The sequence below is a fragment of the Ambystoma mexicanum genome, chromosome 12 (assembly GCF_040938575.1).
Source record: "Ambystoma mexicanum isolate Mex_15411 chromosome 12, UKY_AmexF1_1, whole genome shotgun sequence".
NCBI classification, from domain to species: domain Eukaryota; kingdom Metazoa; phylum Chordata; class Amphibia; order Caudata; family Ambystomatidae; genus Ambystoma; species Ambystoma mexicanum.
The window spans coordinates 442,429,568-442,454,087 of record NC_090936.1 but is presented as its reverse complement, the minus strand read 5'-3'; the positions used below and the strand labels follow the sequence as shown (position 1 = coordinate 442,454,087).

The following is a 24,520-nucleotide window of genomic DNA, read 5'->3' as shown; positions in this document are numbered from 1 at the left end:
AAGAACCAAGTTTCAATAAAGAGAGCCCTAAAGACAACAAAACTCCGGTCCGCAGATCTCTACTGTGAAAGCTCCGGAGATAGTCCTGACGCCTGAAGTTCCATCTAAGGATACGACTGATGCTTCAGAGCCAGAGATGCCAGTCGCAACCGCAGGAACTAACATGGGACCCAATCAAATTTAACCTGCCCTAGGCATGCAAAATCTAACCGGTAAATTATCGTTTGGAATATTTAAAGGAGCTGCAAAAACAATAAAAGCCCCGGTCAAACCTTAACAAAAACCTCAGGAAAAATCGAAAGTGCAAGTACTCAAACCGAAGCTTGAACCGATGGCTAAGAGACCACGAACTAATGAAGCAAAAAAATTCATAAGAAATAACTTGAATCCTCCTCGAATTAGTCTATTTGAACAAGTTGAGAAAAAGTGAAAAACGCCAATGGAACAAAGGAAAATTGGCAGAATACGAAGGCTTTGATTTGCACATAAAGATCGAGAGAAGAATCACAGGAAGCTGAAGATTTGTCTTCTGAAGCTTCTATCAATCCCTGTGAATTTTCAACGTATTCCATTGACAATGAGGAGGGATCCATTACGACGGTTCGGTTGAAGAAAAATTAACCTCTCCAGGTACTAACAAAAAGAATCATTTAAGGCCCATCAAAACGACAAAAAATGCGGTGTCAATCTGGCTCCGAACAATCGCATTTCCACGGCGCCCGAACAACAAGAGAAGGACAGACGGGTGATTAGAGCAATCTCTCCCAAAGTCAAAACAGTAAACAAACTACAGAGTTTGCCCTCAAATTTGAACCCGAAACAATGGCTCAAGGGACAAAATGTGAACGACGGCACAAAGATACATTGCACCAAGCAACGGAGCTACAAAAAAGTAGCACATGGAAACTACAACTCAAACATTTTAAATGAAAAAAGTTAAGTGAATCTCGACGTAACATAATCAAGTTGATACACAGTATTCTAATGTTACGCATGATAGGCTCCGACGACATTGCAGTGGTTGAATATATGTCAGAAGATCGACTAGATTGAGTTACTCTGCATATCAAATTGCAAAGCAATTCCTTGACGCGAAGGATGATCTTATGTTCTTTGGTTTTGATTTGCAGCTCCTTGAGGAAAACACAAGAACTCGAAACTCTTCAAACGTCCCATGCCGTTCAAACGAGCAACGAACAAAGAACAGAAGAACTGCGAGATCAACTTCCTTTTCTTCCTCTGTAAATGAAACCTCGAGTACATCAGGGAAATGACAACCATGAAAAGTCATCACTAGGAGAAGAATATTGAAAAGGTTTCCACCTTCCAACTGGCTTCATGGAACACTAGAGGCTTTGTCCAGCTATTCTAGGAGGAATGGCCTCTACTAGATCAGTGCTCCATACTCTGCCTACAGGAAACCTGGATGCGTGAGATGCCAGTAAGCGATTATACAATCCTTTTAAATGCTGCGGGAAAGAACATGTTTGGTCGCCCCTTTGCTGGTTTGATCACAATGATCAAAAATAACCTGAATTGTATTCTACTTAAATCTGAAAACCCTAACATGTTCACTCAAGCAACCACTTTACAATTCTCAGCGACCAACAATCTCCTGAGGCGTCAATTATTGATCATTAACACTTATGGAATCCAGCGGCGATCGCCCAAATAAAATTCATATAGACAGTAACGGCTTTGTGTGTTTAGTGTGCGGTGATCTGAAATTACTCCTGGTTTAATGAGCAAAAAAGAACTATGTAAAGTACATAGCTCAAAGGGTTCAACACAACCACTCTATAGAGGCGATCGTTGGATGAATGAGATGACGATGAGAGATTGCTCAATGCTAAATGGTTGCACCAGAGGAGACATCCCCGCTTCACACACATGGCATCATGGTACCAGTACGAAGACCCTGGATTACATCTGGGCCTCAAGAAATTAAAAAAGCAAAATCACAAATCTGATATTAAAAACTACGAAAAGTGATCATGATGCACTGTTGCTGACTTGGCAGGGGACATCGAATATTGGTTCCAATGACAAATATAGTGGACACATAAGGACCAACCGTTCTGCAACTAGGATAAGAATAAATGCAAACCAACTGTGCACTTTAACAGAAAATTATGTTGCAGCAAACTGCTCACTGGCTATCATAAATTATAGTCAGTTATTGATGCAGTTTAAAGTCAGAAAAATTAGTCATAAGCGAGGAACCATAGCCAACAAACACCCCTATAGTGTTGGCGGTAAGTCAAGCAAAGAAGTCACTGCAAAGGGATCTGAGACCTTTAAAAAGAAGCCGAGAAAAAAACTGTGCCGTCCCAATGAAAAAACGGCATCTCTGATATCGAAATTGGCTCAAATCATTTAACATCATGCGAGATCAGGAGCAAGCGGAAAAGATGGCTACAGCTTATTGTAGGCAAGGCCAGCCGACTTCTATGGGAAATAATTAACACAGGCACAGTAAAATCAACCTATGAAATGGCAAATGGAGTAAATGGTGCAAGATGGGTCGCACGTTATTCAGCTGTATTTGACTGTGATCCGTGCGAGATACTTGATTCATCAGTGAATGTCAAATGGCACATTGTTGAAACCACGGAGGACATAGAATGGGCGATTCAAAGAGCAGCTGGCCACAAGACGGCATCTCTAACATAATGCTTAAAACAAACAGCTCACTATGGGCCAAATTCATTGCCACCCTGTTTGGAAAGATGGCAGCGAGTAAGACTCTACCTGATTCCTGGAGAAAAGCAATTGTAGTACCTGTATTCAAGAAGGGTGATTGCAATGATCCGACAAATTAGAGTCTCATCGGCCTACTTCACACTATAAGGGACGGTGTTCGCTGCTTTCCTTCAAAGAAAACTTGCAGCCTGGGCAGAACAAGCAGCCGTGATTGAGCATCAAACGGGTTTCACTAAAGGAGTAGGCATAGAGTTGAACTTGATTCTTCTCAATGCAATCAAACTTGAAACCATGAAGAGTGATTTTAAAAAACGATTTCTCGCTTTCATAGACCTAAAACAGTCCTTTGACACTATAAATCGACAAATTGTGGGCAAAACTACACTTGTGGGCTTGCCCTTTAGAGCTGCTACAGCCCATAATAGCATTACATTCAAACGCCACATTCCGGGTAAGACTAAACGCACAAGGTGATCTATCCGACAAAATTCATACAAAGAGGGGGGGGGGTCAAGCAAGGCTGCCCCCTTAGCAGCACTATTGTTCAAACTCTTTATATCTGATCTCCCTATTGCCTTAAAATGACCAAGGGCATTTCCCCCGAAAATGGACAGCATGTCTCTTGGGTCATTCATGCAGATGATATTGTCTTGTTAGACACTACACAAATTGGACTGCAAAGATCACTTGATGCTTTACAAAGGTACTGTTACGAAAATGATTTAACAATTAACATGAAGAAATCTAAGACACGTCTTTTGGTCCTAGAAAAAATCGACGTGACAAAAATTTCACTTGGAGCATAAAAAAGGAAACACTCGACCCAACAAGTTGTATACGGTACTTGGGTGTACTATTTAACATCTCAATACGAGAATGGGAGTGGACACAGGACTTAAATGCACAAATGCAGAAGTTTGCCCTGCAAGGATTCAAATTGCATGTTACATATGGTAAATTCACAGTAAAACCAGTACTCTCATTCTATCTACAAAAAGTAGTACCTGCAATATCGTTTGGTAGTGAAGCAGGATGGAACATCTCAACTGAAACCTGGTGCAAATTTGAGGGGAAGTTTTGGTGTAAAGTTCTTCGACTGCCACAGAACCTCTCAATAGCAGTAATTTGATATGAACTAGGTATAGACTCATTATATGGTACAGTTCTGTGGAAGTCGATCTCGGCTTGGCGTAAAATGAGAATGGTCCCAGCAGCTGGTCCATACGAAATTTTACACACAAGAACCAGCGATCTAACATCTGATCTAATAAGCAAATGGGAACGAAAACGTCAAGGCATAATGCGCAATGCCGGCCTGACTGCTGATCTAGTCTTAAAATGCCTCAAATAGCTGAGACGTTGGAACTGGATACTAAACGATGGAAAACGTAAAAAGCTAGTCTCAACTTTGGAACAGTGCTACATGAACTCGATGAAATTCCCAAGTATTTGTCCAAATTCCCCTCTCGTTCCTATCGCAACCAATTTGAGACTGCGCTTCAACCTTTACAAGACTAAAGAAATATTGATGTTGAAGCATGATCTGAAAACTGTTGACAATCGGTGCAGATACTGCAAAAAAGCTGTAGAATCAGTTAAACATCTGATAATCGAGTGCGTCCATCTCTGCCCAAAGGTCGTTGCATCTCTCAGATTTTGCGCCGAAAAACAATAACATGGATGAATGGTGGAGGTACATAATTTCCGGAATAAACACGCGGTTGACTTGTGCGCTAATCAATTTCATGGACTCTATACTGTCAGAAAAATAACTAAATCTTCACTCGAACTGAAACCAAACATCAGTTATTGAGATCCAAGAGCGAAGATCGATGTGATTGATGTAATGTGAGGATGTGAAGACTGGAAGCGATGTGTCAAATTTTGTAAATGGAATCATGTAATGAAAAGTTTCTTTTCTATGGATTAAACTGAGATTACAATTCCTTATTTGATGAATACATTCTGGAAGGTTTTTCAAAAATGTAGCGAATATTTAGTAATCTGAAGGGAGTAAGGATGCAGCCACCCAACTGCTTTCAGAGGGGAGCTGCAGGAACTGTGCTGGGTGTGGTTCAAGTAAAGGAAAACATTGCTTATGGCGAACAGAAATCTCCCTGTTGGAATAGTACCCAACAGGAATTTTTTTTTTTAAATAAAATGGAATGCAAATTGTGCATTTTAAAGAATATTTACTCAGCAACACTGGTCAAAACTATTTTTTTTAACTCCTCACCAGTGCCATGGAAGGGGTTTAAAGTGGAATTGATATATAGTCTGGAAAAGAAGTAGCATGAAAGAAATAGTGCCGCTTTAAACTATTATTTTCGACATTTCCTTTGATTGGAGATCAACTGCCAGCTCTGCCCCTGGCCCTTGTGGGATCCCCCACCAATTTCGTTCCATTTCCACCACTCAGTAAGGCGAGAATTCGTTCCTGGAGCACTAACCAATAATTGTAGGCCTATTATTATACATTCTACTCTTCGTGTATATATTAAACAGTCTTTGTGTTTGCTCCTCCATTGCATTCATGGTTTTTTTTTTTTTTTAAAATATTTATTTTTTATTATTTTCCAAACAACAAACAACTTCTCACCCACATTAGGGTGGAATTAGCCTAGCCATGTCCCTCCCAACCTCCCCCTCTACTCCCCCCCCCATGCCTCCCGACCCTTATATATTGTGTACTGCACCAAGGCTATGAGTATGCGTCCAAGACGGATACTGTTTTTACTGCGTGGTGGTTGGGGAGGTCGGCGCCCCCACTGACTCATTCATCAAAAAAGTTACCAAAGGTCCCCAGATGTCAGGTGGGCGTGTGTGCTGTGGTAGCAACTTAATGAAGTCTGTCTCGACATCCTGGCAATAGAGTATGTCTCTGCGCCATGCGGTGATAGTTGGGGGAGGACCGCGGCTCCATGCCATGGCAACTCTTCTGCGAGCCAGTGTCAGTAGAATACCTGCTAACTTTCTCGTAGGGGCCTTCAACAGTCTGGTCATGCCCAGCAGAGCTGCAGTGTTGGCTGGGAGAATCGGTTCACCGATTATCTTACTCGTGATTTCCAGCACCTGGGGCCAGAATGAGGCCAGTTTAGGGCAGTCCCAAGCCAGATGTAAAAAGTCTGCCGACACCAATCCACACCTCTCACATCTGAAGGAGGAGTCTGGACTCTGCATTTTTGCTTTTGCAGGTGTGAAGTACGTTTGATGCAGGTAGTTGAAGTGGATTAACTTGAGGCGGGTATTGAGGGCAATCTTCTGGGTCTGTCTAAGGATAAAGGACCAGTCGGTGTCGGAGAAAGTTAAATTTAGGGCTTTTTCCCATCTAGATTTGGCTCGGGACACTGTGGAGGACGAGTCTGTAGTTATGGTTCTGTAGATCTGTGAGAGAGGTCTCCCCTCACCTTGAGATTGGATTGCCGAGTGCAAGAGCTGCCATATTTGGGGTTGCTGCGGAAAGGAAGGTAGGATTGCTCGCAGCGTGTGGCGTAGCCTGAAATAGATAAATATGTCTAGCGAGGTAGTGCCGCCTTTTTCCCTCACCTGGTCGGGAGTTAGGAAACCGTCATCTGTGAAGAGGTCCCCCAGATTCCTGATTTGAAGTTTCTCTAGCCATTGGAGATAAACTTTTTCGGACGTCAACGGGATCCCGGGTATGAATTTTGCTGGTAGGAGTGGAGAGTATCTTGTGTCGATATTGTACCTTTGCGCCAATAGCTTCCATATCTTGTATGTTGTTAGGATTACATTCAGCGTATCGTTGGGGACCGGGATATTTGCGAAGATGACGGCTCTCAGTAGGTTCGGCGAGGCTAGGGCTCTTTCAATTTGCACGTGTGGTCGGACAGGGTTTGTGGCGTACCAGTGGCTGAGAAATTGTGCCTGAGCCGCCCAGTAGTACCTCTCCAAATCGGGGAGTGCCAGGCCGCCTTTTGTTACTGGGAGGGCTAGCGTGGAGTGAGCCACTCTGGCGGGTTTGCCGGCCCATAGCAATTCCAGGACCAGACTCCTTAGTTTTTTCAGGAAGAGTTGTGGAAGTAGGATGGGAATGTTGGTGAAGAGATAGAGAAGCTTCGGCAGAATCACCATTTTGACAAGAGAGGCTCTGCCCCATAGTGTTAGGGGTAGGGTTTTCCAGCGGGCTACCCTTTCTGTTAGGGACTTGAAGACCACTTCGTCATTGTCCTGGAATATTTCTTGGTGATTTAGCGACATTTGAATGCCCAGGTATCGCACCTTGGATAATTTCCAGGTGAGGTGGAAGTCATCTTTAAATGGCTGAGTCGCCGGGGTGAGCGGGAAGATGATTGATTTTGTTTGATTAATTTTGAGGCCAGATGCTGCCCCGAATTTGATCACTTCGCGCATGATTGGGTTCAGGTTTTCTACTGGGTCTCTTATGTAAAGAACCACGTCATCCGCGTACAGTGAGATGAGTCTGTGCGGGCCTATGACCAGACCTCGGTGTTGACTATGCTCACGTAAATTGGAGGCAAGGGGTTCCATTACCAGGGCGAATAGTAGAGCTGACAGTGGGCAGCCCTGTCTGGTGCCTCGTTGCAGGTTGATGATGGACGATCTGGCTGTACCGACTATTATGTTGGCTGTAGGTTTAGTGTATAGCAGAGAAACTAGTTTAATGAAGCGAGCCCCCAGGCCCATCCTTGCGAGTACTGAGAATAGGAATGGCCATTCCACCGAGTCGAATGCTTTTTCAGCATCAAGAAGGAGGGCGATGGCTTGTTGGGCTGGGTCTAGTGCTCCCATCACTCCAAACAGTCTCCTAATGCCGAAAGTGGTATTGCGGTCTGGTATGAATCCCGCCTGGTCAGCAAGAACTAGAGCAGGCATTAGCGGCATCAGTCTATTCGTTAGGATTTTTGCTAGAATCTTGTTATCTAGATTTAAGAGGGAGATGGGGCGGTAGGAGGCACATTCATCTGGTGGCTTGTCTGTTTTAAGCAGGAGAATCACATTGGCTTCACGCAAGGTCTGAGGTAGGGTACCTTTCTCCAGGGCTTCATTGTATACATCGGTCAAAAGGGGAGCAAGGGTAGACGTGAAGGCTTTATAGAATTCTCCGGTTAGGCCATCAGGGCCGGGGGCTTTGGCGTTCGGGAGCGATTTGATTGCTTCAGTTATTTCTGCTGGGGAGATCAGTTCATTGAGGGGATCTCTCAGCTGTGCCTCTACCCAGTATAATTCGGTCTCCCTCAGGTAGCTCAGTGGCGCATCGGAATTTTCGGGGTGTTGGGAACTATAGAGTTCTTGATAGAAGCGTCCAAATTCTTCTGCCATGTCGACATCTGTGGACAATGTTCTTCCCTGTTGACTACGGATTTCCGTAATAGGCGTCGGTGTGTGGTCAGCTCTCACCAACCTCGCCAGGAGAGCTCCAGGTTTTTGTCCCTCGCCGTATTGTCTGATTACTGTGCTGCGGTGGAGAAATTTCAGTTCGCGCTCGGCGAGTGCGTGAAACCTCAGCAGTTCCTCTTTCAGGGCAGCTTTCGCCTTTGGTTCGCTCGAGTCTCTGGTTTGGCATTCGAGGTCTTTGAGGTGGTCCTCGCAGGTTGTAAGTTCACGTCTAATGAGTTTGATGATGCCGCTCTCTTTAGTCTGACATACGCCCCTTACGAAGCATTTCAGGGACTCCCACAGCACACCGGCCGAGGATACCGACCCTATATTGGCTTCAAGAAAAATCTCAACCTCTTCCTTTAGCTCTGCTGCGAAGACCGTGTCTAGCATGGAGCCCGTCTTGAAGCGCCAATTCTGTAGTCTGGGAACAGATTGGGAGGGGAGGAGACAAAGGACCATTGGAGAGTGGTCTGATAGAGTCCGTGGCAGGATGTGACAGGGACCGGGCTGCAGGGGGCCTGTTCTGGATGAGAATAGGTAGTCGATCCGGGAGCTGGTATTGTGGACTGCTGAGTGGAAGGTGTAGTCCCTCAGGTCCCCGTTAACCGTTCTCCAGGCGTCCTTTAGGTCGAAGGCTCGGCAAATTTCTGTTATTTGCAAGCTGGCTTTAGAGGTCTGTTGTGACGAGGAGTGTGATCTGTCCTTGGCCGGGTCTATGACAGTGTTCATGTCGCCTCCCCAAACCACCGTGGAGTGCTCGAGTGAGGAGAGTTGCGACACTACCCAGCCAAAGTTGTCTGGACCATCTACATTAGGGGCGTAGGAATTAATGAAGGTTATCGCCTTGCCTGCTATTATGCCCTTGACTAGGACGGATCTTCCTATGGAGTCTTTTGCAACGTGCGTTAGACGGAAGTTGGTTCTTCTGTGTACCAGTATGGCCACTCCTCTGGAGTAGGAGGAGTATGACGAATAATATCTATGGCATCCCCACGATTTGGCCCATGTGCGTTCTTTCTCGGGTGTTAGGTGGGTTTCCTGTAACATTGCCACGTCAATTTCATGTCTCCTTAGGTATTGGAGGATTTTGCGGGTTTTGGATGGGATGTTACCACCCCTTATATTCCATGTTGCAACCTTGAATGTTGAGAGTAAGAGAAAACTCGAAATTGCGTTGGGAACGCATTGGTCCTGTGGTTGGTGTACATTGTTCGTGACATGATGGGCTTGGAGCATGTCGTAATATATCACATGGCGTGTGGCGCATGGCGACTGGGAGTAGAGAGTGGGGAGCGAGTCTGAGGGGAGGCATCATGGGAGGGTGCTGGCTTTTCCTTGTGAGAAATTCGTACATAACAAGTTCTGGCGGTGCCAGGAGGGTGGTTGTTAGTCCATCCCTGAACAAAAAACAGTAAACAATCCAACAGTCCTTAGAACTAATCCCATTACGCGGACAACCCCCAACATGTCCGACGGGATCCCCCCCCAACCTGAGTGAGGGAACAGATGCTGTGCTCGGGGCGCTAGGGGCCTCTCCAAGAACTCTGCCCTATTGTTTAATGGGGCGTGAGCGTGTTCCGGCAGTTTGTATGCGTTTCGGGGTCGGGCCCGGGTTTTATGGAGGATTCCTGGGGACCCTCTCTCTCCGTGCGCGGGGTCGTTGAGGGTCGTGAGCTGGGCAACCGTTGCGGTCCAGAAATAGGTGTACTTCCTCAGGAGAATTAAAGAAGTGGGTCTGCTCATTATGTTGTACCCTGAGACGTGCAGGAAACATCATAGAATATACGAGCTTTGCCTCTCGAAGTCTTTGTTTGGCGCTGGTGAAGGCTCTTCTCTGGGTCTGTACTGTCGATGAGAAATCGGGATAAATATGGATTTTGTCTCCGTCGTGGTGTAAATCGCCTTTCTCCCTTGCTAGTCGCAGGATGGTGTCACGATCTCTGAAGTTGAGTAACCTTGTTATGATGACTCTGGGAGGTGCGCCCGGGGCCGGTCTGGAGGACGGGGTCCTGTGGGCCCTCTCTATCATGAACATTTGCGAGAAGGAGTCTCGGTCGAAGAGGGTGAGGCACACCGACTCCACAAAGTCCTCCATCTTCCTTGGGGTGTCGCTTTCCCTGACCCCAACAATACGGATGTTGTTTCGCCTAGAGCGACCCTCCAGGTCCTCGCATTTGGCCATTGTTGCGGCCATTTGGTTTTCGAGTCGCGTGACCTTGTTGGAGAGGGATGCGGCACCGTCATCGAGGTTCGAGATTCTCTGTTCGGTGTCATTTAGCCGTTCTGTATGTGTGTCTAGGCGATGTTGCATCAGGTCGACTTTGGAGGATAGACTGTCCAGCTTGTTGTTCAGACTCCCTATGCCTGCTTTTAGATCTAAAAGGAGTTCTTTTATTTCCATCGGATAACTTTCGGTTACTGGTTGCCCAGAGCTGCATGGTGGAGGGTCATCTTCTTGTTGTGGGTTTGGGGTTTTGGGTGCTGTGTTGCTATCAAATGTCAGCTTTTTTTGTAGTTTGTCCACTTTGCCCATCTTGGCTGATGTATGTGAGCCTTCCAAGCAAAGAGGGTTCGTGGCGGCTAGGTGGCTTGTAGTTGTTGCCGAGACTGGGGGAGAATTGGTGGCGGGAGTGACGTTAGGCCGGCGGAGGTGTGACTACCAGTACAGTGTCAGGAGATTTGGGGCGATGTGGCCGAGACTGGGTCTCACCAAGGCCCTGGGGGAGATCAGCCCCCTGGGTCGTCGCCACTAACGGACAGCTTCGCCGGGGGCCGCGTTTTGGGAGTGAAGCAAAATATTCTCGTGGCTCGCGGAGATCTTCGGCACGTACCTCAGGTCTTTGTCCTTCGGACGGGTGTCCCAACCTCCACCGCTCGTGTCTCCGCCTCCCGGATCGGCGCGGCCTGGCACAGCAGCCCCGGGGAATCGGGAGGGACGTCACCCCCGATCGGCGCGCAGGAGTCGCAGCCGGGAGGAGGGGGGGGCCACTCCGGATCGTCAAGCGGCGACACCCAGCCTCCTGGGGGTCCGTCGGCGAGGTGGTCTCGGGAAGGATGGGCCCTCGGCGTCTCCACCAGCCTAGGCCTCAGCCCTGTGTCCGGAGCTCCGACGCCGCACCAGCATGCGACGGGACCCGGACCGGCCCCGGGGGGGGGGGGGGCGGCGGCACCCCACGAGGGCTGCCGGCGCTCGTGGATGATGGATTTCCGAGGGAAGGAACGGCTGTTCCGCGTCCTCCGCCAAGCCACACCTCTCTCCCCGGCGCCCGTCCGGCGCCCAGGCAGGCCCCGGCCCCCACGCCGATGCAGCGACGCGGGGTCCCGAGCTGGTCGATTTTCCCCCAGATTCCGCCGAGGAATGTTCAGAGCACCCAGAAGCAGGGAGAAGCCTTCTGTTTTTCAATGTGCAGCCGGGAATCGCAGGATTCAGCAGGATTTATTTCGGGCAGAGCGGGAGCTCAGGTGAGAGCGGCCATCTTGGTTGGCCCTCTAGCGCCCTCTTGCATTCATGGTTTTTAAATTGTGCAGTGGATCGAGCGTTCCATATGTCTTATTTTGAAATGCTAATTATCTTCATTCTTGTCCTGTGATGCATTTCATTCGTTGTGGATCCTCGATAATATAGGTATTGCATTCTTTTTTTTTTTTTTTTTTTTGTCCATTTATAAAAAAAATTGCCGGTGCAATTTATTAGCAACAGCTATCACTGCCATTGTTTAAAGCCTACAAAGGTGTTATTCATTCTTACGGTAATAAAATAGCCACTTTGTTAGAAGACTTAAAATGTGTTACCCATGAACATTCACCACAATCTTCAGTGGGACAGTAACGCAGACCGTAGGATGGTAGTTTTGGCGTATGGCAAACTGGCGGTGTCCAAATGCCTTCACTTCAGTCCTGGTACCCCCTCTCCTGCACCCCCACTCCTTAAAAAATGGCAAATGAAGACAATGGAACAGGGTTAAGAAACAATAAGGACTCCCGAAGCCAATTGCTCTTTACCAGCATTGCTACATAACCTATTCCCTAGGCCACACCACAGCTTCAACACTTGATGACATGCATCCAGTGTCATTTTTGCCCAGGTGGTTCTGAGTGGTTGCAACACTGGCTTTGGTAGAATATCAACCTTTCCAGGGTGGTGTGGAAAACCAAGGATCCTCGTACAAGAGAACTTTTACTTTTTTAGGGCATTCTCTGTACGACTTTCTCCTACTATAAGCTGGCCATATAGTTTTATAGAATATTCTTTCATATGCAAGTCTGGCAGTCTACTGCTTGTGTCCTTGACGGGATCTTGGACCTTTCATAGGACCCCTTCCATTTTAAAAAGGAAACTGGTTATTCTCCAGCATAGGGCCTGGCATGGATTCACATGCTCATTCCCCATTGTCATGCTGGGAATCCTCGGTAAAAAGAAAGTTTCACTTTCACTTTAAACTGTATTTCTCCTCTAAACCAATCACTGTCATCTAGGTCATACTGCCGCCATCCAATGGCCGTGCTCGCCCTAAGCCGCACCCCTGGTGGCCATCTTCAAAATTTTACTGCACACTTATTGGCAGTCCTCGTTGCTCTCCGAGTTAATTACAAAATAGTTCAAATTTGACTGATTTTTTTGTTTTATCGTCTGCGACGGATAGAGACCCGCAGCGGGGCTCCGCTACCAGTGAAGTTCCTCTACCGTCGGATCATGGAAGTTTCGAGAAGGCCCGACCCTGGGGCCTACTTTGTGCCCTTTCAGCATGGCTGAGGAGAAGGAAGTTGCAGCCTCTTCAAACTCTGCCCAAAGTGTGGTTTAAGAAATGTTCTTGTCAAAGATCGACACCATAAATGCTTGTACTGCCTGCATCCGGACCACGATGAGCTAGGGATGTGAGGTGTGCCATGGTTTTTTTTTAAGATAACCAAAAAAGACTGATACAGCAGATTGTTGACATGGCTCAAGTCGAGCAAGGCCTCCTACGCAGCCTCAGGGCAGGGTGAAGCCTCATCTATGACCGGCCGGAGGACTGTTCTTGCCTCCGGGAGCAGATCAAGATCCTTTGAGAACACCGTGTGCAGGGGGTCCAAGAGAAGGCCAAGCTCTGCATTGCTGGGTTCGCCATCCTCAACGGTGAGCCTGCCAACGAAAGGCGTGTCTTCAAAGAGAAAGTCACTAACCCCATCCAAACTCTTTGTCCGTGGATGGTCCGACGAGGGAAAAGTCTGGGGAGGAATAAGGCCAAGTCAACAGTCGACAACGGTGCCATCGACTAAGGCAGCCACAAGCACTTTGCCGTCTAAGTTAACTATGTCCACCGTAGCTCTGAAAGAGCAGGTCCAGGAAAGAAGTGGCGGCCACACCGCAGGGGTCCTTGCCTGCAAGGCGAGATAAGGCTGCCGAAGCAGCAACTAGGGAAAGACCAGGCGGCCCCTCCAACCCAACAGCCTCATGAGAGGGAAACTGTCCCACCTGTTGAGCCTCCCAGGTATGCATACCGGCAGTCTACTCTAGTACTGACAAGTACAATGGATCTGCACGATGGGTGCTGCCCAGACCACGGAAGCGGGAGGACCTCAGTCCCCTGTGTGGAAGAAGAGACTCATTAGCCTGGATCCTACTCCACTGGCTCTGTTTACCCGTAGACCTAGGGACGTGTTTCTGGACATTCTATCAACCCTGCACACACTGGTCACCGAAATCCAGCAAAGGATGCTGCCATCTGATCCAGAACATCCTAGGGTAAAATCTTCACCCCCCCCCCCCCCGCGGAAGATAAAGTTCAAGGGAGGCGTAGATCCTCGGCATCATCCGACCCTGCCGTGACCTCGTCCCAACAAGACTCCTACCGGAGCTCCAGATCCACACACGGACACAGACACAGCTACCACAGCTACTGGTACTGCTGATGACTATTTCATTGCACCTGAAGGGGAGACTCCACACATGGACGAGCCCCATAGGGCCTCCCCCTACTTCCGCACCGGACAAAGTTGTATCTTTTTTTGGGTTATCTCGAGGGCGTCGGAACTGTTTCAGTTCCCAAGGAGATGAAGGAGGGTTTCCTGTACCAATGACGCAAGTCGAGGAGAAAGGCCATGTCCATTCCCTTCCTTGACGACATCTGGGAGGAGGGACTAAACCTGATGTAAAATCCAAGTATGCTCCCCATCAAGCGGGGCAGATTGGAAAAGTACAGGGAACCCGATTTGACTCTCAGCTGCCTGAGATTTCAGCCCTCACCGGATTCTGTGGTCTCGACCGCAGCCAGTAAAATTCTCGGCAAACCAGTCATCGGCAGCCATGGTACCTCAGGACCAGGAGGGGAAGAAGCTGGATGCGATGGAGAAGAGGATAATTTACACGGCAGCCTCTACCATCAAGGCAATGAACATCCTAGCCATTTTGTCCCGTTATGACCGGGAACTCTGGTACAAGCTGGGCCCTATCCTGGACTTCCTGCCCGAACACAAGAAGGTCGAGGCACTCTTAAACTCTTTCAGGAAGGGGAAGTGGCCTCAAATCGCGCCATTACCGTGCCGGTTGACATGACACACGTTTTCGCCAGATGGGGAACAGGGTGTCTACGCTGTCAAGGTTGGTTGAAGGCTACAAATTTCTGCCAGAATGTTAAGACTAAGGTGCTGGATATGCCCTTCGGGGAGAACCTCTTCGGAAAGGCGGTCGACGAGCCTTTGCAGGAAATCAAGACAGACACAGAGATGGCATGCTCCCTCAGAACTTTGCAACAGTGTCGATCCTCGTCCTTTCGCTGCGCCAGAGGAAAGCCAGGAAGATCTTCAAACTGTTATAGTACCCCTTACAGGCAGCCTTCACGCTTTTCCACTCAAGCGTACAGGGGGTGCTCTCAAGGCAGCAGAGGTCAGCGGCGGCGCTGCCCGCAAGGCAGAACACCTCCCCCAAGCAGGCCTGAAGTGGCCGTGGCTTCCGGGCCCCCACTTGCGCAGCCCAGTGAGAGGTTGGCTGTTTGTCAGAATGTGGGGAAAAGATCATCACGGACAGATGGGTGCTAGATGCCCTCGTTCAGGGGCACACCTTGGAGTTCCAACACTGGTGTCCTCTTATGCCACCGATTCAGCGGTAAGAACTATACGGCCACAGCTTCTGCAGGAGGTGCGTTCCATGTTATGGAAAGGGGCAATGGAGCCTGTCCCCCAGCAGCTCTGAAGTAAATTCCAGATACTTTCTAGTTCGAAAAAAGACAGGGGTGTTGGAGGCCGATTCCAGATCTTAGTTGTCTCAAGTAGGTCTAGATGGCCACGTTGCAGCATGTGCTCAGCCTGCTGGAACAGGGAGATTTTCTGAAGAAGTCGGACCTGGAGGACGCCTACTTCCACCTCCCCATTAAAAAAAAAAGCACTGCAAGTTCCTGTGATTCGTCGTTCAGGGTCCGCACTACCGGTTCACGGCTCTGCCTTTTGACCTGAAGTCGGCCCAAGGGTGTTTACGAAGTGACTGGCCCCGGTGGCGGAATACCTTTTTGTCTGCAAGGCATCCACGTTTACCCCTACCTGGATGACTGGCTGGTGCGTTCCAGCTCACAATCTCTGGCAAGCGAACACACGGCCAAAACCATAAGTCTGCTGACCGAGCTCTCCATAAACTATCCTCTCCATAAACTATCAGAAGTCTTGCTTGAAGCCATCTCGGGACGCTCTATTTCTGGGTGCGTGACTAAACGCTGCGACATGCTTGGTGTCCCCCCTCGGAGGGGAGGGTGAAAGACATACAAGACGAGGTACATCGCTTGATCAGGCAGCGAACTTGTGATCCATCAAGTCGCTTCAGGGCAAGTTGTCGTCCTGCATCAACCTCGTTCACCTCTGCAGATTGCGCATGAAACCTCTCCAGGAGTTCGTGGATGCGAGGTGGATGCAAGTGTCGGAACTTTACGGACAAGATCTCCCTCAATGAGGAGTTCCGATGCGGCAATATGGTGGTGGGGTGTGCAGCAGCAACTCATCCAGGGAGTTCCGTTTTAGGTTCCTCCTTACCAGGAGACGGTCACCACAGACTCCTCTCTAGATTGCTGGGGAGCCCAGGCCGGACAGTTGCACCAGAGGCCTCTGGCAACCAGAGGAAAGGGATCTACACATCGTCTTGGAGCTTCGGGCCGTGTTCGGGGCCCTCAAGTCTTTTCTCCAAAGAGGCCCAGGACTAGTGGCTGTGCCAGGACCAGGTGACTCTGCTGTTCAACAAATGGGGTTGACCCCGGATTGTATTCTTCACGACTGCCGCAAACACCCAAGTGCCGACGGGGCACCAGCAGGTTCCCTCAAACGAGGAGCTTGGGGGACACGTTACCGTGGGAGGGACAGTTCCTATATGCCTTCCCTCCCCCTCACCCCCACCCTGTTTCCACTCCCCTTACTTGTGATCAACACCCAGACAGTGCCACTGCAGGATGATACTCGTTGCCCCGGCTCTGCCTCTGTCCCTGTACCTTCTCGCCATAGAAGGGAGGTAGGGGGGAATTCTGCACCACGACCCAGAGTCTCTGAACCTGAGTGCATGTCTCCTGCAGCCCTAGAGTTTGGAGGTTATGCTTTACCCACAGAATGTAAGGACATCCTGGCCAGGGCAAGAGCATAGTCAAAATTTAAGTGCTACGGACATAAATGGAAACTTTTCTCTGTGTGGTGCCAGACTGAGAAGATTACCCCTCTGCGTGTCACGGGCCCGCAACTTCTACCATACTTGCTTTCCTTAGCAAAAGCGGGACTGGCTCACGCCTCTATCAAGGTGCATCTCGCCGCCATATCCAGGCATACCAGGTCGCCGGGCAGACCTTTGCTGTGGTCTCACGGGCTCAGTTCCTCGTTATTCAGGAGCATGTGAATCCATGCCAGACCCATGCTGGAGAAGGTTTGTTACTTACCTTAACTATTGTTCTCCAGCATGGGTCTGGGATGGATTCACAAACCCTCCCTCCCCTCTGTGGCTCTTTTTGGTTCATACTACCACTTTATGTGCTTACCAAATCTGAAGATGGCCAACAGGGGTGCAGCTTAAAGAGGATTGTCATTGGATGGGGACAGTATGACCCAGAGGACAGCGATTGGTTTGGAAGAGGAATACATTTTTCAAGTGACGAACGGTTTTCTCTTTTACAGAGGATTCCCAGCCTGACGACAGGGAATGAGCATGTGAATCCATGCCAGACCCATGCTGGAGAACAATAGTAACTTAAACCTACTCCACTAACTACAGTTCCTGAGCTTTGAAATCTTTTTATGGACTATTTTGCTTGCCTTAATCTTAGTCCAATATTGAAGTGTCAATTGTTGGCCAAAGGGTCTCCACGAAGCTGCACGTGAACGTTTTTTTTTTTTTTTTGGGGGGGGGGGGCGCGTTTGCCGATTGGATTGCAAAATCAAGCCCTGGGATTTGCACAGTCTGATCGTGTTTGTTTCTTTACCGGATTATGATGTATACAAATGTATTCCTGTAAGAACAGCCTGTCTGTCATGAGAGCATAATGATTTTTTAATGATGAAGGAATAAAATCCTCTTCAACAAACCTGTGCTTGCGTTTTTAGTGGACATGCACCAAAAAGGGACAGAGTCACTATTGTGTTTTGCACTGCTCTTTACTTGGAGGAAGGTACTTGGTCCTCTGGAGAGCATTTTCTGCTGAGTGAGGTGGTAGGGAAGTTGGCGCTAAACCTCTCTGGTGCGGCTTTTTAAAAATTCCTTGCCTGTTATATTGCTAGATGGCATACATATGCATCACTATAAAGATTAGTAGGCCGTGGTGGTAGCACTGCTTCATGTGCATGCAAATTCCACCAGAACCTAGGCCGTACTTGTGCTTTCCCAGGGCATTCTTTCAATGGCAGCCACGTGGGCCTCTCAACAAATCTTTAGTAGATGCCCAAACGCCCAGAAATACTCCTTATGCCGCTGTTTGAATTTGTAGATCAATATACTTTCTTGAAGCAAGGCTCTCTGTGCTTCCCAGATGTTGTCTATTTGTTAATCTTTTTTCACAAGTTCTATTTGAAGAGAGATGGATGCAAAAGCGTCGTGCTAATTGTGATTATGGCTCCTACGGTACGTTTATTCCCTGTATTTCCCGTTACAGTACCATTCCTTCTTACCTTGAAGCTGATTATCTAGTTATAAACTCTGATTAACATTTGGAACTGCTCGCTAGTTTTTGAGAAACTTCAGTGGTGCGAGCCCCCACATTTTGGTAATCGGAAAGGGCACAAACGGTGAATTGGTTACTTTTTAAGGGTCTCATTTTCACTAGGTGACCTGATCTTCTTGGGTTTTGACAGATCACATGGATCAACATAAAGATTTGATGAGTAGGACTTAAAAGTAACTCCCAGTTATCAGGAATTGCTCAGTAAGCAGGAGCTACCTCCTGAGAAACGAGGAGCTAGTAGATGGTGTGGCGCAACCCTAATTTCCACATGAGATGTAAACTTTGATTATTTGTTAATAACATCCAGGTCGACTTATGCTCTCATCTTTCCGAGATCATAAATTGAGTACCACAAATGTGGGTAATCATGGGAATTGGTAACCCGTGATTGTCCCAGGAGGATAGCTCAGTGTCGACGTGCTCGCCTTGGAAACAAGACGACACGAAGCAACACAGGTTCGATCCCCGGGTCCGCGTTTAGAAGTCTCTGGGTATTTAAGTGTGTTATAAATATGCAACTAAAACAATTCCTGTAATAGCGCCTCGATGCCCACGGGCTGTATGAGTATTTTAAAAATGCAAATAAATGCTATGCGCACTAGGGTGTACAGTATGCAAGTTCTCCAAAAAACGCAACATACTAATCTATGGTCCATTATGATTTCAATGTCTTCTTGGGAGCTAACCTGGCTCTGCTATCCTGCGAGTGGGTTGTCCCTGAAATGTCAATCCCTGAGATCTTTGACCATGTAGCTTTACTCCTTTAAAGGTAAGTAACATGCTGTTGTATTCATTTGTTTTAAAGAAATGTAAAACAGTTGCTGCTGATAGACTGCCATATTGTTTGTCTGCACTATGCCATTGTAATCCAGATTTACTTTATAATATAAAGTAGCAATGTTTGTATGGTGGGGGCGGTACATATTTTTACAACAGCAATTATATTAAGCACAATGTGGTAAGTGTTTGTAGAATGGAATGGGTTCTCAGTGTGAAATAGATAACTGCAGTGATAGCCCTGTGTGTCAGCCCTGCGTGTCATGTAGTCCTTTTCACTTTTCTTGGCTCAGGGCTTTGTGACCTTCTGCAAGTGCCACAGCTGAATGTTGCCTTGTTTCGTGTAGCCTCGACCCGCTCTGCAAAATGCTCTTCGGTAAAGATAACCCTCACTAATTTCACTTGCTTTTATGTTACAGTTTCCATCTATGGGATTTGGTTTTACGACAAGGAGGAATGCCAAAGAATAGCAGAGCTTATGAAAAAGTAAGTGAGCCTGTGCTAACTTTTTTTAAAACGGTGCTGGAGCTTTTAGCTGAGGTGTATTAGAGCAGTTAACCATCTAAACTGTTTTTTGGAGTGTTATGTAAAAAAAAAAATAGAATCCTAATTGCAGCATTTAAGAGCCATCGTGTGTGTTTAATCTTATATTGGTCCGTTGCTAGAACACTCCTGCTGCAATATGCACCAGTAGATATTCTCTTTGACACTGGTTATTTATTTTTTGTAGTCCCCATTTTGAAAAAAATGGCTTTCTAAGGGGCAGTGTTCTACTTTATAATTTATAATTGATTTCTCTTTTATAACTCTCATAATACCAGCGAGTGGTTTCTAAGCGTGGGGTTGGAATTCAAACCTGTTCCGCTGCATTGCCTTGCTTCCAAGACAAAAGCGTTGCCTCTGGCTGTACTTCCTCCCCAAATGCCCACTTACAATGCCAAAATGGTTGAATGTGATAATATCGCCGCAAAAATATCGCCATACAAAAATGTTGCCATATTTTTGCGGCGATATTACCCCATGGAACCTGCGGGGGACACTCCTGCAACCCCCAAATATTTTAAAAGGGAGCGGGGGACACCCCCGTAACCCCCATCCATTTACCCCATAAATGATCCCCACCAAAAATATTGCCTATTGCCGTTCCCGACGACCATATGTACGGCGATATTTTTCGTTGGGATATTACCTGATGACGCCAAAATTATATACTTTGTGTACGTGTTACTGAGTACTAATTGGGGATATTGTCCGTTCTTCTTAAAATCCTTCTGTAGAAGTTGCTAGGCCCCAGAGTCCCTCGCTAGCTGTTCAGGGCCCCACCTACTTATTCAATAGCTGTTCAGGGCCCCACCTACTTATACACAGTGGAGATCAGTCCAGCCAGAGGGGGAAAGGGGAAATGGGACAAAATAACAAACGACACTGGGGATCTTCTTGCTTCTTTGCTTGCTCCCTGCATAGGGGGTTAAAGGTTAGTATTCTATACATACATTTAAATATTCAAAGAGAATTAAATTTCAAATCAACTCTGTGTACCTGTGTGTCCTCTGCAAATTTCTTGGAGGATAATTTTCCAAATAATACTACTATTGTCTTTAAACCTGTCAGTTTTGTAATTTAGCTTTTCCCTTTTAGATCCATCACCATTCTTTTTCAGTTTGAAAATACGCTGCACCATGAAAGTAATTCATGTGTTGTTCAAATTACTTAATGTTTAAACTTCTCTAAATATGTTCACTTAAACTCTAAACCATGCCTCAGTCTTGACACGGTTTCTCTAAGTTGCTTCCATTTGCCTGTGTGCTCTTACAAGTCTTGAATATTTTCTCAGCTGAATTTTTAAATTTCTCAAAAGAAACTCCCAAAATACCTAAAAAAACCCAAAAGAACCTTGAACTACAATTGACAGCAAGCTTGTGTAGTTTTGCGCATGCGCGTCGATTCTGCCGAGAAAAAAAAACACTGCTGCTCCTTTAAATCAGCGTTGACTTTCACCCGCTCGATGCAAGTCTGAAGTAATTACAAGCGGAGGGGAGTGCTTGCTTATATCCTTGTGGCAAATAAACAGTTTTAGAATTTTATCTCTGCCGCCACTAGCAGTTAGAGTTTGAAACTGCATAGTACGGCCGGCGCTGCTTTCCTCCCTCGCGTACAACAACAAAGCTGTGTACACGACGGGTGTCCCCCGCAACCCCAGTATAGTATAGTGAGTGGGGTTTGTGGGAGACACCCCTGCCAGAAAAAAAGGGGGCTGCAGGGGTGTCCCCCGCAACATCCCGCTCACTATACTATACGGGGTTTGCGGGGGACACCCCCGGAGCAAACACGAGCAAAAGTAAAAAAAAAAAGACCTTGCGGTGCTGGTTACCGATCACGGAAGTGAAGGGGAACCGGCACTGCAGGGACACCGTGTGTCTGAAAGAAAAGTAAGTAGGGGGTTGTGAGGGTGTAATGGAAATGTTTGCATGCAAAATGTACAAACATTTTGTATTGCGTACATTTCCCATGCAAACATTTCCGTCGCAGGTAATTTACCCACGGACAAATCACATAGATCCGTGTTGCCATGCTCGAACCTAGGTAGGTAAATCGGTAGGCAGGTGTTTTATATAGCATAACTTGCGTCAGGAGGCATCCAGGCGCTAGGCAAAGCCTAATCTAAGAGTAAGTACGTTCCAGTTATCTTGTTAAAAGAAACGTTTTTAGGTTGTCTAAATGTGAGGTGATCTTGGATAGCATGAAACCTTTAGAGCGTTCCAAAGCTTGGATGCCTGAACAAGTATCACATCTGCCTCGGTGCATTTTGAAATAGAAAAGAGAGGCAGAAGACAACCCAACATGTCTTGCAGGCGTGTAGTGGAAGCCTTAATATCCACTCGGAGCAACGGGAAGCCAGTGCAAATTATGCAGTGCCGACGAGATATGATTGCAGCGATTGAGACTAGCAGTCAATCTAGCTGTCACATTTTGGATATGCTGCAGTTTAGTGAGTTTTTTGGGAGAACTAAACAGATGGCATTACAGTAGTCTTACTGACTAAAGATAAAGGAATTGGCTAACTGAATTTTTTCAGGGAAGGTACAGTAATACAAAAACCTTTTTAGTTGGGGTGGGGGGGCAGCTGCTCTTCACTTTTATTTATCTTGCTGTTAAAGGAGTACTTATCCTTACCCCCAGGTTATGCACAACTGAAGGCTTCCAGCAAGGGACGAAAGACAATGCCAAAAATCTAGTTCCCAGGAGTGAGTCTATTCTGGACTGTTTGTTCTACTAGGAGTGCATATAAGTAATTCCGTCTCCTGTACATTCAATTGAGGAAAATTCTAGGTCAACTACAATTTGACTTGATGTAGACTACATTTGAACTTGGCTAATAGGTTATAAATGTGATTCCCAAGGCGAAGGATAAGCTGGGTATTGTTCACGTACATATAGCAGATCAATTGAAACCTTGCACTAGCTCTGAAATGTTTTTATGCTTCGCTCGAATAAAAACAGGCTTAGGGAAGCGCCCTGTGGAACTCCATAAGTAATATTACGCATTGATGATTGAAATTAATGGACTGTTTTCTTCCGGTTGGATAGGAAAGAATAAATCTAATCCGAAGCCTTGCCCTGCGGTACAATCTCATAGATCAGTTTCAGTAGAATATTGTGGCCCACTGTATCGAAAGCCTCTGACAGGTCTAGCAAATCCTGTAACATCCAACCACATTTTTAGATGTCCAATGCCGCTAATGAGACTGATTTTGTATTCTATTCTGGTCAAAAGCCAGCTTCAATTTCGTTTGGCCCCCAACTCCTTCAGCAAACAATCGTAATTGATAACTACAGCCTCCAATAATTTACTCACATAAGGCAACCTGGAGATAGGGCAATAGTTGGCAAATTCGCTAGGATCCTAGTGTTGGTTTCGACAACAAGGGCAGAACTACTGTCACCATATGGTGGTTGGGGTTGAACCACACCTAAGAGGTTAATGAATACATATATTTCAGTAATCGCACAAGATCTTAATTGATGAGTTCTAGCAGGACAGGAATCGAACGCAGCTCATTCAGGACTTTGAAAAGTTTTATACTTCTATTTGGGCTATTGAAAATATGTTCAGAGAAATAAGAGTGTGTTGCTGTTATCTCCTGTTTAAACACATGGAGCAGGCTCCTGTCTGAGGTTTTCGTCACAAGACTTTCTCCAAGCCCTTTCGCGGGTAAGCGTTTTGTCTTTCCGATTAGCATCGTACCAGGGTTTGTTGGTGGTGTGCACATTTGTGTTCCGCCATGGTTTAACTGGGGCTAGAAGATTCTGTGTGTGTGATTTGTTAAAAAACAAACCTAACATTAGCAACATCTTGTGAATCTGCCTTCTCTATCAAATATTTAAACTGTTTGTAAAAGATAGGGAAATGATCCATAGAAATAGTTGAAGAAATCTCTGAACTGTAAGTAAAACGATATATTTTTTTATCTGTTTATGTTAAGTAGGCACATTTTGATATTTCCGCGCAGAAACTGCACGTGCCCGTTTTCATATATCCTAGTGTTTGTGCCGGCGAGCTTGTTACTCTGAGCTGTAAAAGGAATCTTGTGTAGCTCGGAGCTGAGGAGAAAGTTTGTTGAGCAAGCTGGAGAGCACAACAGAAGGAGCACCCCTTGAGACAGAAGAGTAGCGTGCACCAGTGAGGGGAGAGAATAGCCCAATGAACCCCAGAAGAGGGGTGTTCACCAGTGAGAGGGCGAAGAGCTGCGTGAGCTCCAGAAGACTGTGTTCTAGTGACAGGGAGAAGAGCTCATAGACCACAGCAGGGGTGTTCTCCAGTAAGCGAAGGACAGCCCCATGAGCACAGAAGGGAAGTACGACCCAATGAGGGCTAGGAATGTCCCCTGAGACAAGAGACCTCTGACCCCAGGTGCAAAGTAGTAAGAGGGAGTGACTGATCCCCGGAAGAGGGGATGTGTAACAGAAGTGAGCTCCTTGAACCGCAGAGGGATGTGCTGCAGTCAGGGGGTTAGGAGAGCCCAGGTGCCCAGGAGAGGTTGTAGTAAAGAGTGACTGGTCTCCAAAAGAAGGGATGCATAATAGAGGGGTAAGCACCTTGTCCTGGGGAGGGGAATAAGTAACTGAGGCAGGAGAGTCCCAATAAGGGGAGGATTTTTGGGATACTTGGCAAGGGGAGGACACACTAAAGTCCGGAGGGCAAAGAGGCCTTTTCCTCAGAAGAAAGGATAAGACCGGAGTTGTAGGAATGACCAAGTAGGAGCTCTTTCTGTCAAATATTTTGTATGCCTTTTTATTTCCCGTCCTTTAAATATAATCATCCCATTTGTTATAGCCATCCTGAAACAATTTCCACGAAATAGTTTTGTTTTAATTTTGCTTAAAATATCCCTTTAGCTGGATTCTGTTAGTAGTTGTGAATTTCCTCAGCCATGTTGCCCTTCTTAGTACATCATAAAGTGTTGGAACGTGCCAGTGCAATGTACAGGCCCACAGGCCTTACCAGGCATCCACACAGCCCA

The 24,520-nt window shown here is 46.9% G+C and overlaps 1 protein-coding gene across 1 annotated transcript in view; it reads left to right on the top strand.

The window, feature by feature from the left end:
* The window catches only part of DCP1B (decapping mRNA 1B), a 344,394-nt gene that overhangs the window by 67,926 nt on the left and 251,948 nt on the right, over positions 1-24,520 (top strand). Inside the window, exon 4 of the mRNA XM_069628640.1 lies at positions 19,418-19,484. Within this exon, the coding sequence (XP_069484741.1) occupies positions 19,418-19,484 (67 nt within the window). The remainder of the gene's footprint in view (positions 1-19,417; positions 19,485-24,520) is intronic.